This window comes from Lotus japonicus, chromosome 1, assembly GCF_012489685.1.
Source record: "Lotus japonicus ecotype B-129 chromosome 1, LjGifu_v1.2".
NCBI lineage: Eukaryota > Viridiplantae > Streptophyta > Magnoliopsida > Fabales > Fabaceae > Lotus > Lotus japonicus.
In genome coordinates, this window is record NC_080041.1 from 117,703,806 (window position 1) to 117,714,126 (window position 10,321).

The following is a 10,321-nucleotide window of genomic DNA, read 5'->3' on the forward strand; positions in this document are numbered from 1 at the left end:
TGTTATCATAAATAGGGGTAAACATAGAAAGTTGTACATTTTTTTTGAAAACCAATGCATCAATTAAGGCTTTCTTAATAAGTGTGATTTTTACAACTTTAGCTTATAATTAGGGACGAAGGGAGTATAAGCTAAAGTTGTAAAAATCACGTTTATTAAGAAAGTCTTAATTGATGCTTTGGTTTTTTTAAAAAATGGTACAATCTTTCATATTTACCCCTATTTAAGTGGGTAATAGCAGGAGGAAAGAGAATAAAAGTGAGTTTTAATTTCAAAATGTTGGAATTAAGAAACCAATAAATGCAAGGGTAAATATGAAAAGAAATATTAGCTTGTACAACTTTAGCTTATATTTAATGACAAAATATAAGTCTTAACTTTAGCTTATAATTAGGGACGGAAGAACCTGAATAAAAAAGTACATGGCACAACTGACGTCATCCACGGGAATCGAGAGAAATCCTCACCCCTCCGTTTGTACGGAATCGCCACCGTCAATCGAACCGATTCCCAAAAAGTGACCGACACGTCACCACGGAATCGAAACGTGCCGTTTATTCTCTCTCTTTAATGTTCACTTGACACAACACAAACAGAGTGCAGCAGCAACAACATGTTACATTAAAATTGGGAAAATCTCAAATCAAATCCAAAGTGCTCCAAACACTCACCAACTACTTCACTTCACTTTCTCTCTCTATCTCTACCTCTATCTCTTTCCTTTGTTGTTGGAGAGTGTTCTGTTCTGGCTACTGTAGTTAGATTGTGCAAATCCAATTCAATTCAATTTCTTTAAGTTTCTGAGCAATTCAATACCACTCATTCAACCTTGTGGGAACTACTTGGTGTGTACATAGACAAAAAATATGGATGATGAGTATGCTAAGCTTATAAGGAGGATGAACCCTCCCAGGTACTAGCAATTTTCTACTTTCTCCTTCAATTGCTTTCTTTTCTTTTGCTTCAAGTTGTTATCTTTGACTAAGAGGGTCTTTTACTCCTAAACTTTCTGAATTTCAGTATCACAAATTATTTTTTTGTTTTTCTTCCATTTTTGGAAGTTGTAATCAAATAGGGTATAGAATTAAACCTCTTTTTGTGGTTCAGTTTCTTCAATTTTCCATTTTACTCTGTTGTTATTTGCTTGATTCTCCTTTCTTAGTAACTCCTATTATCTTTCCATTAATTATTTTTTCAAACTTTTTGTGACCAATTTTTTTTCCTATCTCATGTTTTTAAGATTTGTTGTTTGTGTTTGGTGGAATTTGTGTGTCTGAGTGGTGGTGTTGTTGTTTGGTCTAATTTGGTATGATGCCACGCAGGGTTGTAATTGACAACAATGCCTGTGAAAACGCCACTGTTATTAAGGTAAAGTCGGACCTTTTCTCTGTTTAGGTTCAACAAAATTGTCCACACATTAATAAAGATTCTTTCTTATACCTTTTTTCTGAGTTAATTTCTATAAAAAATGTTTTTCTTACTAGTTACCATTCACTTTTTCAGGTTGATAGTTTCAACAAACATGGGATTCTCCTCGATGTTGTTCAGGTTCTTTCAGATATGAACCTTGTAATTAATAAGGCCTACATCTCCTCTGATGGGGTGTGGTTCATGGATGGTAAATTCCTTTCTTCTCCAGTGGTAGGCTTTTTAGGGGTTAGGGGTGGGGTGTTAGAAACTTAAAATTATTCTTTCTATTATTGTTGTTATTATCTTTGCTTCTAATCCTAGTATTGTTTTTTTTTTCAGTGTTTAATGTTACTGATCATAATGGAAACAAGATCAAAGACAAGGAAATCATTGATTATATTCAGAGGGTAAGAAATCATATATTTATAGTTCTAAGAATGCTCTAATTGACGCTTATTTTTGTTGCTGCTATCTTTGTCTTCTTCTTTCTTCCCTGTCAAATAACCAGGATACATGAATGGTTTTATATTATATTTCTAACATTCCCCTTTGCTAGAAGTCCTCAAGTTAAACTTAAATATTAAACAGGACACTTGTATTAGAATATGCTGCTTTGAATTTGATTCTTTTGACAACACAATGATGTGAATTATAACATCCTTTTACACTCATTTTCCAAGTTGCTGATTGTATGATCTTGCTATGAATTGGTTTGCCAAAGTGGAACAAAGGAAGAGCTCATATTCATTCATAATTGATGTTCACTTTCCATTTTTCAATGATTTTTTATTTCATCTATCGAAATTCTATTGGTTCCTGTATTTGAACTGCATGTACTGGAAGATCTTGTGTTCTCGCTGTCATACCGATTTAAGTAGTTAACATACAATGATAGAAAACAAACTTAAAATCCTTGAAGAAATTCGAAGTTTCAGAAATTGTGAAGTTTTGAACCTCGAGATAGCACACCTTAGTTCGGGTGAGACTAACCCTGATGGTCCATCTTCAAGAAATGTGAGATTTCTGAATCTGTCATTTTTCGCATTACATCATGATGCCAAATTTAGGTTCACTAAGATATAATTATCTTCTTTGTTTGTGTGTGATCCGTGAATTTGATACAGTGAACTTTTGCTAATAATAAATAGCTCCTTGATGACACTGTCAAAATATCTTCTAGTTTCTGATTTTCTTTCTTTCTAATTTTATAGAAACTTGAAAACAATCCCAGCTTTGCTCCCTCCTCACTGAGAGAGTCTGTTGGGGTTGTACCTACTGAAGAGCACACGGTAATTGAACTCACTGGCACGGACAGGCCTGGTTTACTATCTGAAATCTGTGCAGTTCTCAGAGACCTTCACTGTAATGTGGTCACTGCTGAGATATGGACACACAATACTAGGGCTGCTGCTGTAGTTCATGTGACAGATGATTCCAGTGGGTGTGCCATTGAGGACCCTTCACGCCTCAATACAATAAGTAATTTGCTTTGTAATGTCCTTAGGGGGAGTGCTGATCCGAAGGCAGCAAGAGCAACTGGAGTTACTCACAGGGACAGAAGATTACATCAGATTATGTTTGCTGACAGGGACTATGAAAGGGTTGAAAGAGCAGGACAAGGAGGAGTCAGGGAGAGAGATAAAAGTCTGTCCCCACATGTGACCATTTTAGATTGTATTCAGAAAGATTACACTGTGATCACCATGAGAGCAAAAGATCGGCCGAAATTGCTGTTCGACATTGTTTGCACTTTAACCGACATGCAGTATGTAGTTTTTCATGGTCTTGTCCAGACATTAAGGACAGAAGCTTTTCAGGTTAGCCAAAATTTTATTGTGTGATGTTCGGAAATGATGGTTTACCTCTTTAGCTTGGTTTGCAGTACTTCTTGTTGTCTGAAGCTAAACTTGATATTAATGTTTATGGCTATAATTATTTGATCAATTGAATTTTCCATGAATTTATATGATTATCATATATATATATTCAAACCTATGTTTAGCTTTCTGAGTTTCATTTGGTCAGCTGGGATTGATCTACCTAGTTTAGGCAAAAACTGATTAGCATTTTGATTGTTATGTAGGAGTTTTTTATTCGGCATGTTGATGGCTTTCCCATAAGCTCAGAGGCAGAGAGAGAACGGCTTGCACAGTGTCTTGAAGCAGCAATTGAAAGGAGGGCATCTGAGGTTATTATTAGTAACCCAGCTAGAAAGTTCCCTCTTCCCTTCTTTTGTTCCGTGCTTTGCTAAGATATGTATTGTATGCAGGGAATGGAGCTGGAATTGTGCACAGAAGATCGCGTAGGACTCCTCTCAGATATCACAAGGATATTCCGGGAGAACAGTTTATGCATCAAAAGAGCAGAAATATCAACAGAAAATGGAAAGGCAAAAGACACTTTCTACGTCACAGATGTGACTGGTAACCCGGTTGACCCCAAGATTATTGACTCGGTTCGTAGAGAAATTGGCGACACAGTACTGCAGGTGAAACACAACTCTAGCCTTTCACCAAAGACCCCACAAGCAACAACAATTGGGGTTCTCTTTGGAAGTTTCTTCAAAGCTCGATCTTTTCAGAATTTTAAGTTGATCAGATCTTATTCTTAAGTCCTCCTTTGTATATTCTCAGCATTTTCATCATGTTTCAAGTCAAACAAAAATGGTATGTATATAAAAGAAACTGTAGATGTCCATCTTCCTCCCTTCTCAGCAGAAGGGCTTAGAATCCATGCTGTACAGTAGAAAGCTTACAGGTATGTGTAGTATAGGGTAGATAGTTATGCATAGGAACATGTTACCTGGCTTATATATGGAGTAAATAGTCCATTTAGATTATCAAGTCCAGAAGAGTAAATATTACTTTTAGTTTGTTTAATGTGAAGTAATGTAAATATGGTGTACATTTGGGTTTGTACATGAAATTGAATGCAAAAGATGTAGTTATAATTGTATACTGCCTTACTTCTCTGTTTTTCAAACCTGTGCTGTAGCTGCATTTAGTCATGCTATTTGCACACATGCAAATTAGAAGGGGAAAAAGTTGACCATTTCACACCATGGACATTGTTTGCTTGTCCTTACATTACATTGCATACCCGTTTAAGTGATGGTATCTCCATTTCTTTCAACTTAAATCTCTTCTCGATCTCTGGTGTTTGAGTAAAGTTTTTATTACAGGCTTACTTATTGGAGTTTATTAAGGGTTAATTCTAGAAAGAAAGAAAAAACACAGATAATACATCTAATAAGTTCAATTTTATTACAGACTTACTTATTGGAGTTTATTTAAGGGTTAATTCTAGAAAGAAAAAAACACAGATAATATCTAATAAGTTCAAGAAAAATTACATCCAAACTAAGAGCGAAAATTAGATAATAACTTTTTTCACGTAGCTTATTCAACTTTTCTGATTTAAATTGCTCTATTGGAGCTGTAGATGATCAGCTACAAGATAGGCCAACATAAATCATGTACTAACCGATTAGAGATTGCAGTCTAAATGATGGAAAAAAAAAAAAAACCTCATTGGGGAGAAGGAAAGTGTCACTAAAGTGGGTAGAAATGCATCCACTTAAAGTAAAGCTCCTCCCCCCTCTAGGGGGATGAAAACTTGACAACTTTGTGTGAGGGGAAGTTATTGGTATGGCCTTGTGGGAGGCTTTTTACTCATTTTAGGTGCGTTTTCTCCCTCTTTTGTGAGGACCTTCTATCATTTTAAGTAAGATTTTTCTATTTGGTATATGTCTCATTCAAGTAAGACATTTATATTCTTGTCTCATCCAAGTAAGACATTTGCTATCATTTTAAGTAAGATTTTTCTATTTGATATTGATATATTCTCTAAAAAGTATCTATATGTATTGTTCATTTAAGGAAGACATAACCATTTAAAAAAATACGGGGACTAAAATCAAATTAAAAGTGTTTGATGAAAACCAATATTTTTGTGAAAATGCATGGCACCAAAATGTATTTAACCCTTTGCATGATCCAATTAGCCTGATATGAAAAGTTACTGAGAGAGGAAGCAAGTGATGAAAGGTTCTTCTTCACCGGGAGAGTTAGCAGCGGCAATAAGCAGAGCCGTGATCTCCGCCGCAAAGAAACACACCACCGGATCAAAATACCACTACACATGGAGCTCCGACGTAGAGAAAACACTCCACACCACTCTCCTCCGCAATCACCACCACCACCACGACCAACACCACCTCACACCATCCCTTGTTGCCTCAGTGATCGACCCTTTCCTCCTCCCCCACCACCATCTCGCTCTCGGTTTCTTCAACTGGGCCTCTCAGCAACCACGCTTCTCCCACACCGCTTCCACCTTCCACTCCATCCTCAAATCACTCTCCTCCAACCACCACCATAGCCACCATCACAACATGCTCCATTCTCTCCTCAAACAAGCTCAGTCTCTTAACTTCCCTATTCATCCCTCTGTTTTCCGTTCCATCATAGCCTCCCACATTTCCCGGAATAACCCACGCGCCGCATTTGACGTCTTCAATGACGTTGTTTCCCTCGCCCCCCACATTGGGGGGCCCACCTGCAACTCCCTGCTTGCCGCGCTAGCTTCTCGAGACGGTTGCTTGGACAGCGCCCGCAGGGTGTTTGGTGAAATGACCGTGAGGGGTGTCCCTCTCAGCACCCTGGGTTTTGGGGTGTTTGCTTGGAGGGTGTCCAAGGAGGGTAATGTAGGGAATTTAATGAGTGTTTTGGACGAGGTTAGGGAATGCGGTTCAGGGATTAACGGTTCGGTTGTCGCGGTTATGATTGTTCATGGGTTATGCCGCGCTGGCAGGGCCTCGGAGGCTTTGATGATGTTGGGGGAACTTAGGAGTAGGGGCTGGAAGCCTGATTTTATGGCTTACTGGGTTGTTGCAACGGCGTTTCGAGCGATGGGGGATGTCGTTGAGGAGCTGAAGGTTCTGAAGATGAAGAGGAAGTTAGGGGTGGCGCCGAGGATGAATGATTATAGGGACTACATACTTGAATTGGTTTCGGAGAGGCGGGTTTGTGAGGCGAAGGAGCTCGGGGAGGTTATTGTTGGGGGCAATTTTCCTGGTGAGGATGATGTTCTTAATGTTTTAATTGGATCAATGTCAGGCGTTGATCCTGGTGCAGCAATTGTGTTTTTCAATTACATGGTTGAGAAGGAGAGGTTCCCGAGCATTGAGACCTTGGGAAGATTGAGTAGGAATTTGTGGAGGCATGGCAAGGTTGATGAATTGATGGAGGTGTTCCATGTTTTGGACTGTGGGAATTGCTTCAAAGATGTGGAGGGTTACAATGTGATGGTTTCATGGTTGTGCAAGGTTGGGAGAGTGAAAGAAGGCTATGCTGTTCTTCAGGAGATGAAGAAGAAAGGGGTGAGCCCCAATGTGGAGTCTTATAACTATGTCATGGAAGCTTGTTGTAAGGAGGATATGCTGCGCCCTGCAAGGAAGCTCTGGGATGAGATGTTTTCAAGTGGCTGTTGCGGGAACTTGAGAACCTATAATATTCTAATAAGTAAGTTTTCTGAAGAGGGACAAATTGAAGAGGCTCAGATGCTCTTCAACCGCATGTTGGAAAAGTGTGTGACACCTGATGTTGCAACTTACACTTCTCTTCTGGAAGGGCTCTGCCAAGAAGACAAGATTGAAGCAGCTTTCGAGCTTTATAACAAGTCTGTCAAACAGGACATTATTCTTGCAAGAGACATATTGAGCTCATTCATATCATCACTCTGCAAGAAAGGTATTAACCGCTTGAACAAATACTTCAATAAATTAACATGTTGCATGCTATGATGTTCTGTGTGTTATGAAATGATTGGCTTGTCAGCTTGCTGCCTTATGCAAGAAGTTGACATCTTGTCGTATTGTGTGTCTTCCATGTAGGACATCTAAGGGCTGCTTCCAAGCTGCTTTGCAGTCCCAATCTTGAAATAGGACTTGCAGAGTCCCATGTAATTTTGTTGAAATGTTTGGCAGATACAAAAGAGATTCCTATTGCTATTGAGCACTTAAGGTGGGTTCAGGAAAACTCACCTTCTATGCTACAAGATATATGTACTGGGCTTTTAGCTTCTCTTTCTTCCGCTGCCTGCCCGGAGCCGATATTACAGTTTCTTCAAAGAATACAAGATGTGTTTGATTTCCAAGGTAAGAGTACTTCGAAGGAAATGTGCTACAGATGATTACAGCATGAGAAGGCTATCTGATTTGAGTACCGCCAGTATGCATGCAACATTAGTTAGCAAAATCTTCAAGGTAAGTGCGATTTAACAAAGCTATTTTAAGCGGATTGTTACCTGAGGAATTAATATTTTAAATTTGATGCACAACAACAACAAGATCCTAGTATTAATTAATTATTTCAGTGTTTCATAGTGGAGACAAAATCAGTGATAAAGAAGTCATTGATTATATTCAGAGGGTAGGAAGTCGTATATTTGCAATTTTAGACTACTTTTAATTGAAAGTTGATATATATTGCTTCTGTGTGGAAGGGTATTTTCTGTGTTTTGCCAGATATCCTCAAGTTAAGTGTTATAGATAATTAGATACTATATAAAGCATTTCATGTATCACCAAACAGTCTAATCTTTTAAACGGTTACTTCATAACATAGTATCGGAGCCTTTAAGATCTAGTGATCTAGAGTTCGTCCCTTTCTACGTTCTTCAAATAAAATGTTAAATTCAGCACATGGTAAGTATTTATATGCTTTGTTTATGCTTCAAACCCAAAGAACTCTGATGATAAGTACCCATTGTTAGTTACTAGTACTTAGTAGATTAGGTAGTTAGTTAGTTTGACAGGAGTATAGCTAGAGAGTGAGAGAGGAAATATTATAAATAAAAGGGAGATAGAGAGTATGGACATCTTTTTTTTTTGTGGGGGGGGGGGTGTTCATTTGTAATTGAACAGACCTGAAAAATCGAATATTCAGGAGTTTTAACAAAAAAATTCAATAAACAGTTTGTTCTTCTTCTTTAGTGCTTGTTCCTATCAGACCCTTTCTTGAAGAGTGAAGAGTGTGTTATATATATAGAGGATGTATCATATGAGAAAGTGTTCTTATATGAGTTATTCATGATTAGATCTAACGGTTATGAGTTATTCTTATTTTCTCATATAAGAACACCTTTCTCATATGATACATCCTCTACACACACACATATTCATGGCTTAAACTTTGAGAGTAGTTGATTCATGACATTAAGTAAGCAGGACGCATCTCGCATGCTTGTTTGAATTTCATTATTTTTATAGCACAATGATGTGATAGGTTTAGAGAGAGAAGAGATCGGAAGAGAGAAAGAGGGGGAAAGAAAACTGTCAATCTATTCAGTTACCAACAGAATGAGCCAATCTTGGCTTTTAACAAAATAGCTGAGCAATTCAGCTTCCTAACCAACTAACTTCCTGACAATTAACCACAAACTAACTATACTACTAATACATGTGTGACCCTCAGCATCCTTTTACTCTCATTTTCCGCATTGCTGATTGCATGATCTAGCTCTCAACTTGTTTACCAAGTTGAATGGAGGAAGATACATGCTCATTCATAATTGATGTTCCTTTTTTCATTTTCAGTTATCATTTATTTTATTTATCAAATTTCAGTTGGTTCCTCTATTCTTCCGGCAAAGGTTATATGACCTTGCTTTCTTCATCTGGTAGACACAGTTTAGAGTGCATCTATTGGAAGAAGATAAAAGTGTATCACCACTGGGATTCTGACTTACTCAATAGTTAACGACTTGACATATAATGGTAGAAAACAACATTACCATTGTCCAGACTCCAGAAGGCAAGGATGGAAGCTTATCAGGTTAGCCAACATTTAATTGTGCTGTTAGGAAATGATAACCTCTTTAGCTTAGTTTCCTGTACTTAGGAAACTTGAAAATTAATTTGTTTTGGCTGGTAACTTTTTTGTCAGTTGAATTATACGGGTTCTATTACTTGTATATGATTATAAAAGCTGATTGACTCATCAAACGCGTATTTAACATTTTGAGCTTCGTTTTTCAGCATGGATTGTTCTAACCCAGTTTGGACGACTAATTTGCTTTCTCCTTTTTTTCATTATGTAGTAGATTTATGTTCGGCATGTTGATGAATCTCCTATATGCTAAGAGGCGGAGCAAGAACAACTTGTACAGTGTCTTGATCCCACAATTAAAGGCGAGCATCTGATATTTAATAGCTACACATCTGAAGTTCAACTCTTGACTACTTTTGTCCAATGTTCGCTAATATATGCTTGTCTACATGGGATGGAACTGGAATCATGCGCAGAAGATCATATGGAACTACTCTCAGATATCACAAGGATATTCTGAGAGAACAGATTATGCATCAAAAGAGAGGAAACACCAACTGTTTATAGAAAGGCAAAAGATACATTTTATTTTGTCACAGATGTGTCTATTTGTGTATATAACATAGTTCTTCTCTATTTGATACCTGAAATGAATTTTTTTAATCGTTATGTATTACCCTGATATCACTCCACAACTGTAATTAGTCTAAACTGATATTACCCTAGTAAATAGTTTCTTTCATTTACGTTCAAATTACCAATGGTAGGGGAGCAGCCTCAACTGATAATACCTATATTTGATATTGTCTTCTAAGCAACCTTATAGTATCTATGATACAATCATTGAGTTTTATACTTTTGGGAAATGATTATACTAGTTTAGGGTGGCAGTGTGTTATTTAGTTATAGAAATGATTATTGCATTACATTAGATTATGCTCTCAAATCAGTTTCTATTATATATGAAAAGATAGAAACATTTAAAAAATGACTCAATATAAGGTCTTGGTTATGGATGTGCACACCAAAATGAAAGTGAATAAAATTAGCTACTATGATCGAGTTTTGCAGATTAATGAGAT

At 37.3% G+C, this 10,321-nt stretch overlaps 2 protein-coding genes across 4 annotated transcripts; both read left to right on the top strand.

Annotated features, from left to right (window-relative positions):
- The first annotated feature begins 604 nt into the window (after window positions 1-604).
- On the top strand, window positions 605-4,365 carry LOC130729725 (ACT domain-containing protein ACR6-like). The gene is made up of 7 exons (XM_057581561.1): window positions 605-913; window positions 1,323-1,368; window positions 1,504-1,618; window positions 1,750-1,817; window positions 2,622-3,227; window positions 3,494-3,598; window positions 3,680-4,365. The coding sequence occupies exons 1-7, from the start codon at window positions 867-869 to the stop codon at window positions 4,019-4,021; spliced, it is 1,329 nt and encodes a 442-aa protein (XP_057437544.1). The 5' UTR covers window positions 605-866; the 3' UTR covers window positions 4,022-4,365.
- Window positions 4,366-5,313: 948 nt separating this feature from the next.
- On the top strand, window positions 5,314-10,053 carry LOC130729723 (pentatricopeptide repeat-containing protein At5g14080). 3 transcript variants are annotated; one of them, XM_057581558.1, is made up of 4 exons: window positions 5,314-7,160; window positions 7,304-7,675; window positions 9,038-9,245; window positions 9,511-10,053. In XM_057581558.1, exons 1-2 carry the CDS (start codon window positions 5,450-5,452, stop codon window positions 7,600-7,602), a joined length of 2,010 nt encoding a protein of 669 aa, XP_057437541.1. In that variant the 5' UTR covers window positions 5,314-5,449; the 3' UTR covers window positions 7,603-7,675; window positions 9,038-9,245; window positions 9,511-10,053. The 3 variants fall into 3 exon arrangements, with proteins under 3 accessions (XP_057437541.1, XP_057437542.1, XP_057437543.1); XM_057581559.1 differs by having other exon boundaries at window positions 9,514-10,053; XM_057581560.1 differs by having other exon boundaries at window positions 9,095-9,245.
- The last annotated feature ends 268 nt before the right edge of the window (window positions 10,054-10,321 follow it).

Coding starts and splice junctions, on each gene's coding strand:
- LOC130729723 (XM_057581558.1), top strand. CDS start 5,450: ATGAAAGGTTCTTCTTCACCGGGAGAGTTAGCAGCGGCAATAAGCAGA. Junction 7,161..7,303: donor ATCATCACTCTGCAAGAAAG/GTATTAACCGCT, acceptor TCTTCCATGTAG/GACATCTAAGGGCTGCTTCC.
- LOC130729725 (XM_057581561.1), top strand. CDS start 867: ATGGATGATGAGTATGCTAAGCTTATAAGGAGGATGAACCCTCCCAG. Junction 1,619..1,749: donor TGGGGTGTGGTTCATGGATG/GTAAATTCCTTT, acceptor TTTTTTTTTCAG/TGTTTAATGTTACTGATCAT. Junction 3,599..3,679: donor TTGAAAGGAGGGCATCTGAG/GTTATTATTAGT, acceptor TATTGTATGCAG/GGAATGGAGCTGGAATTGTG.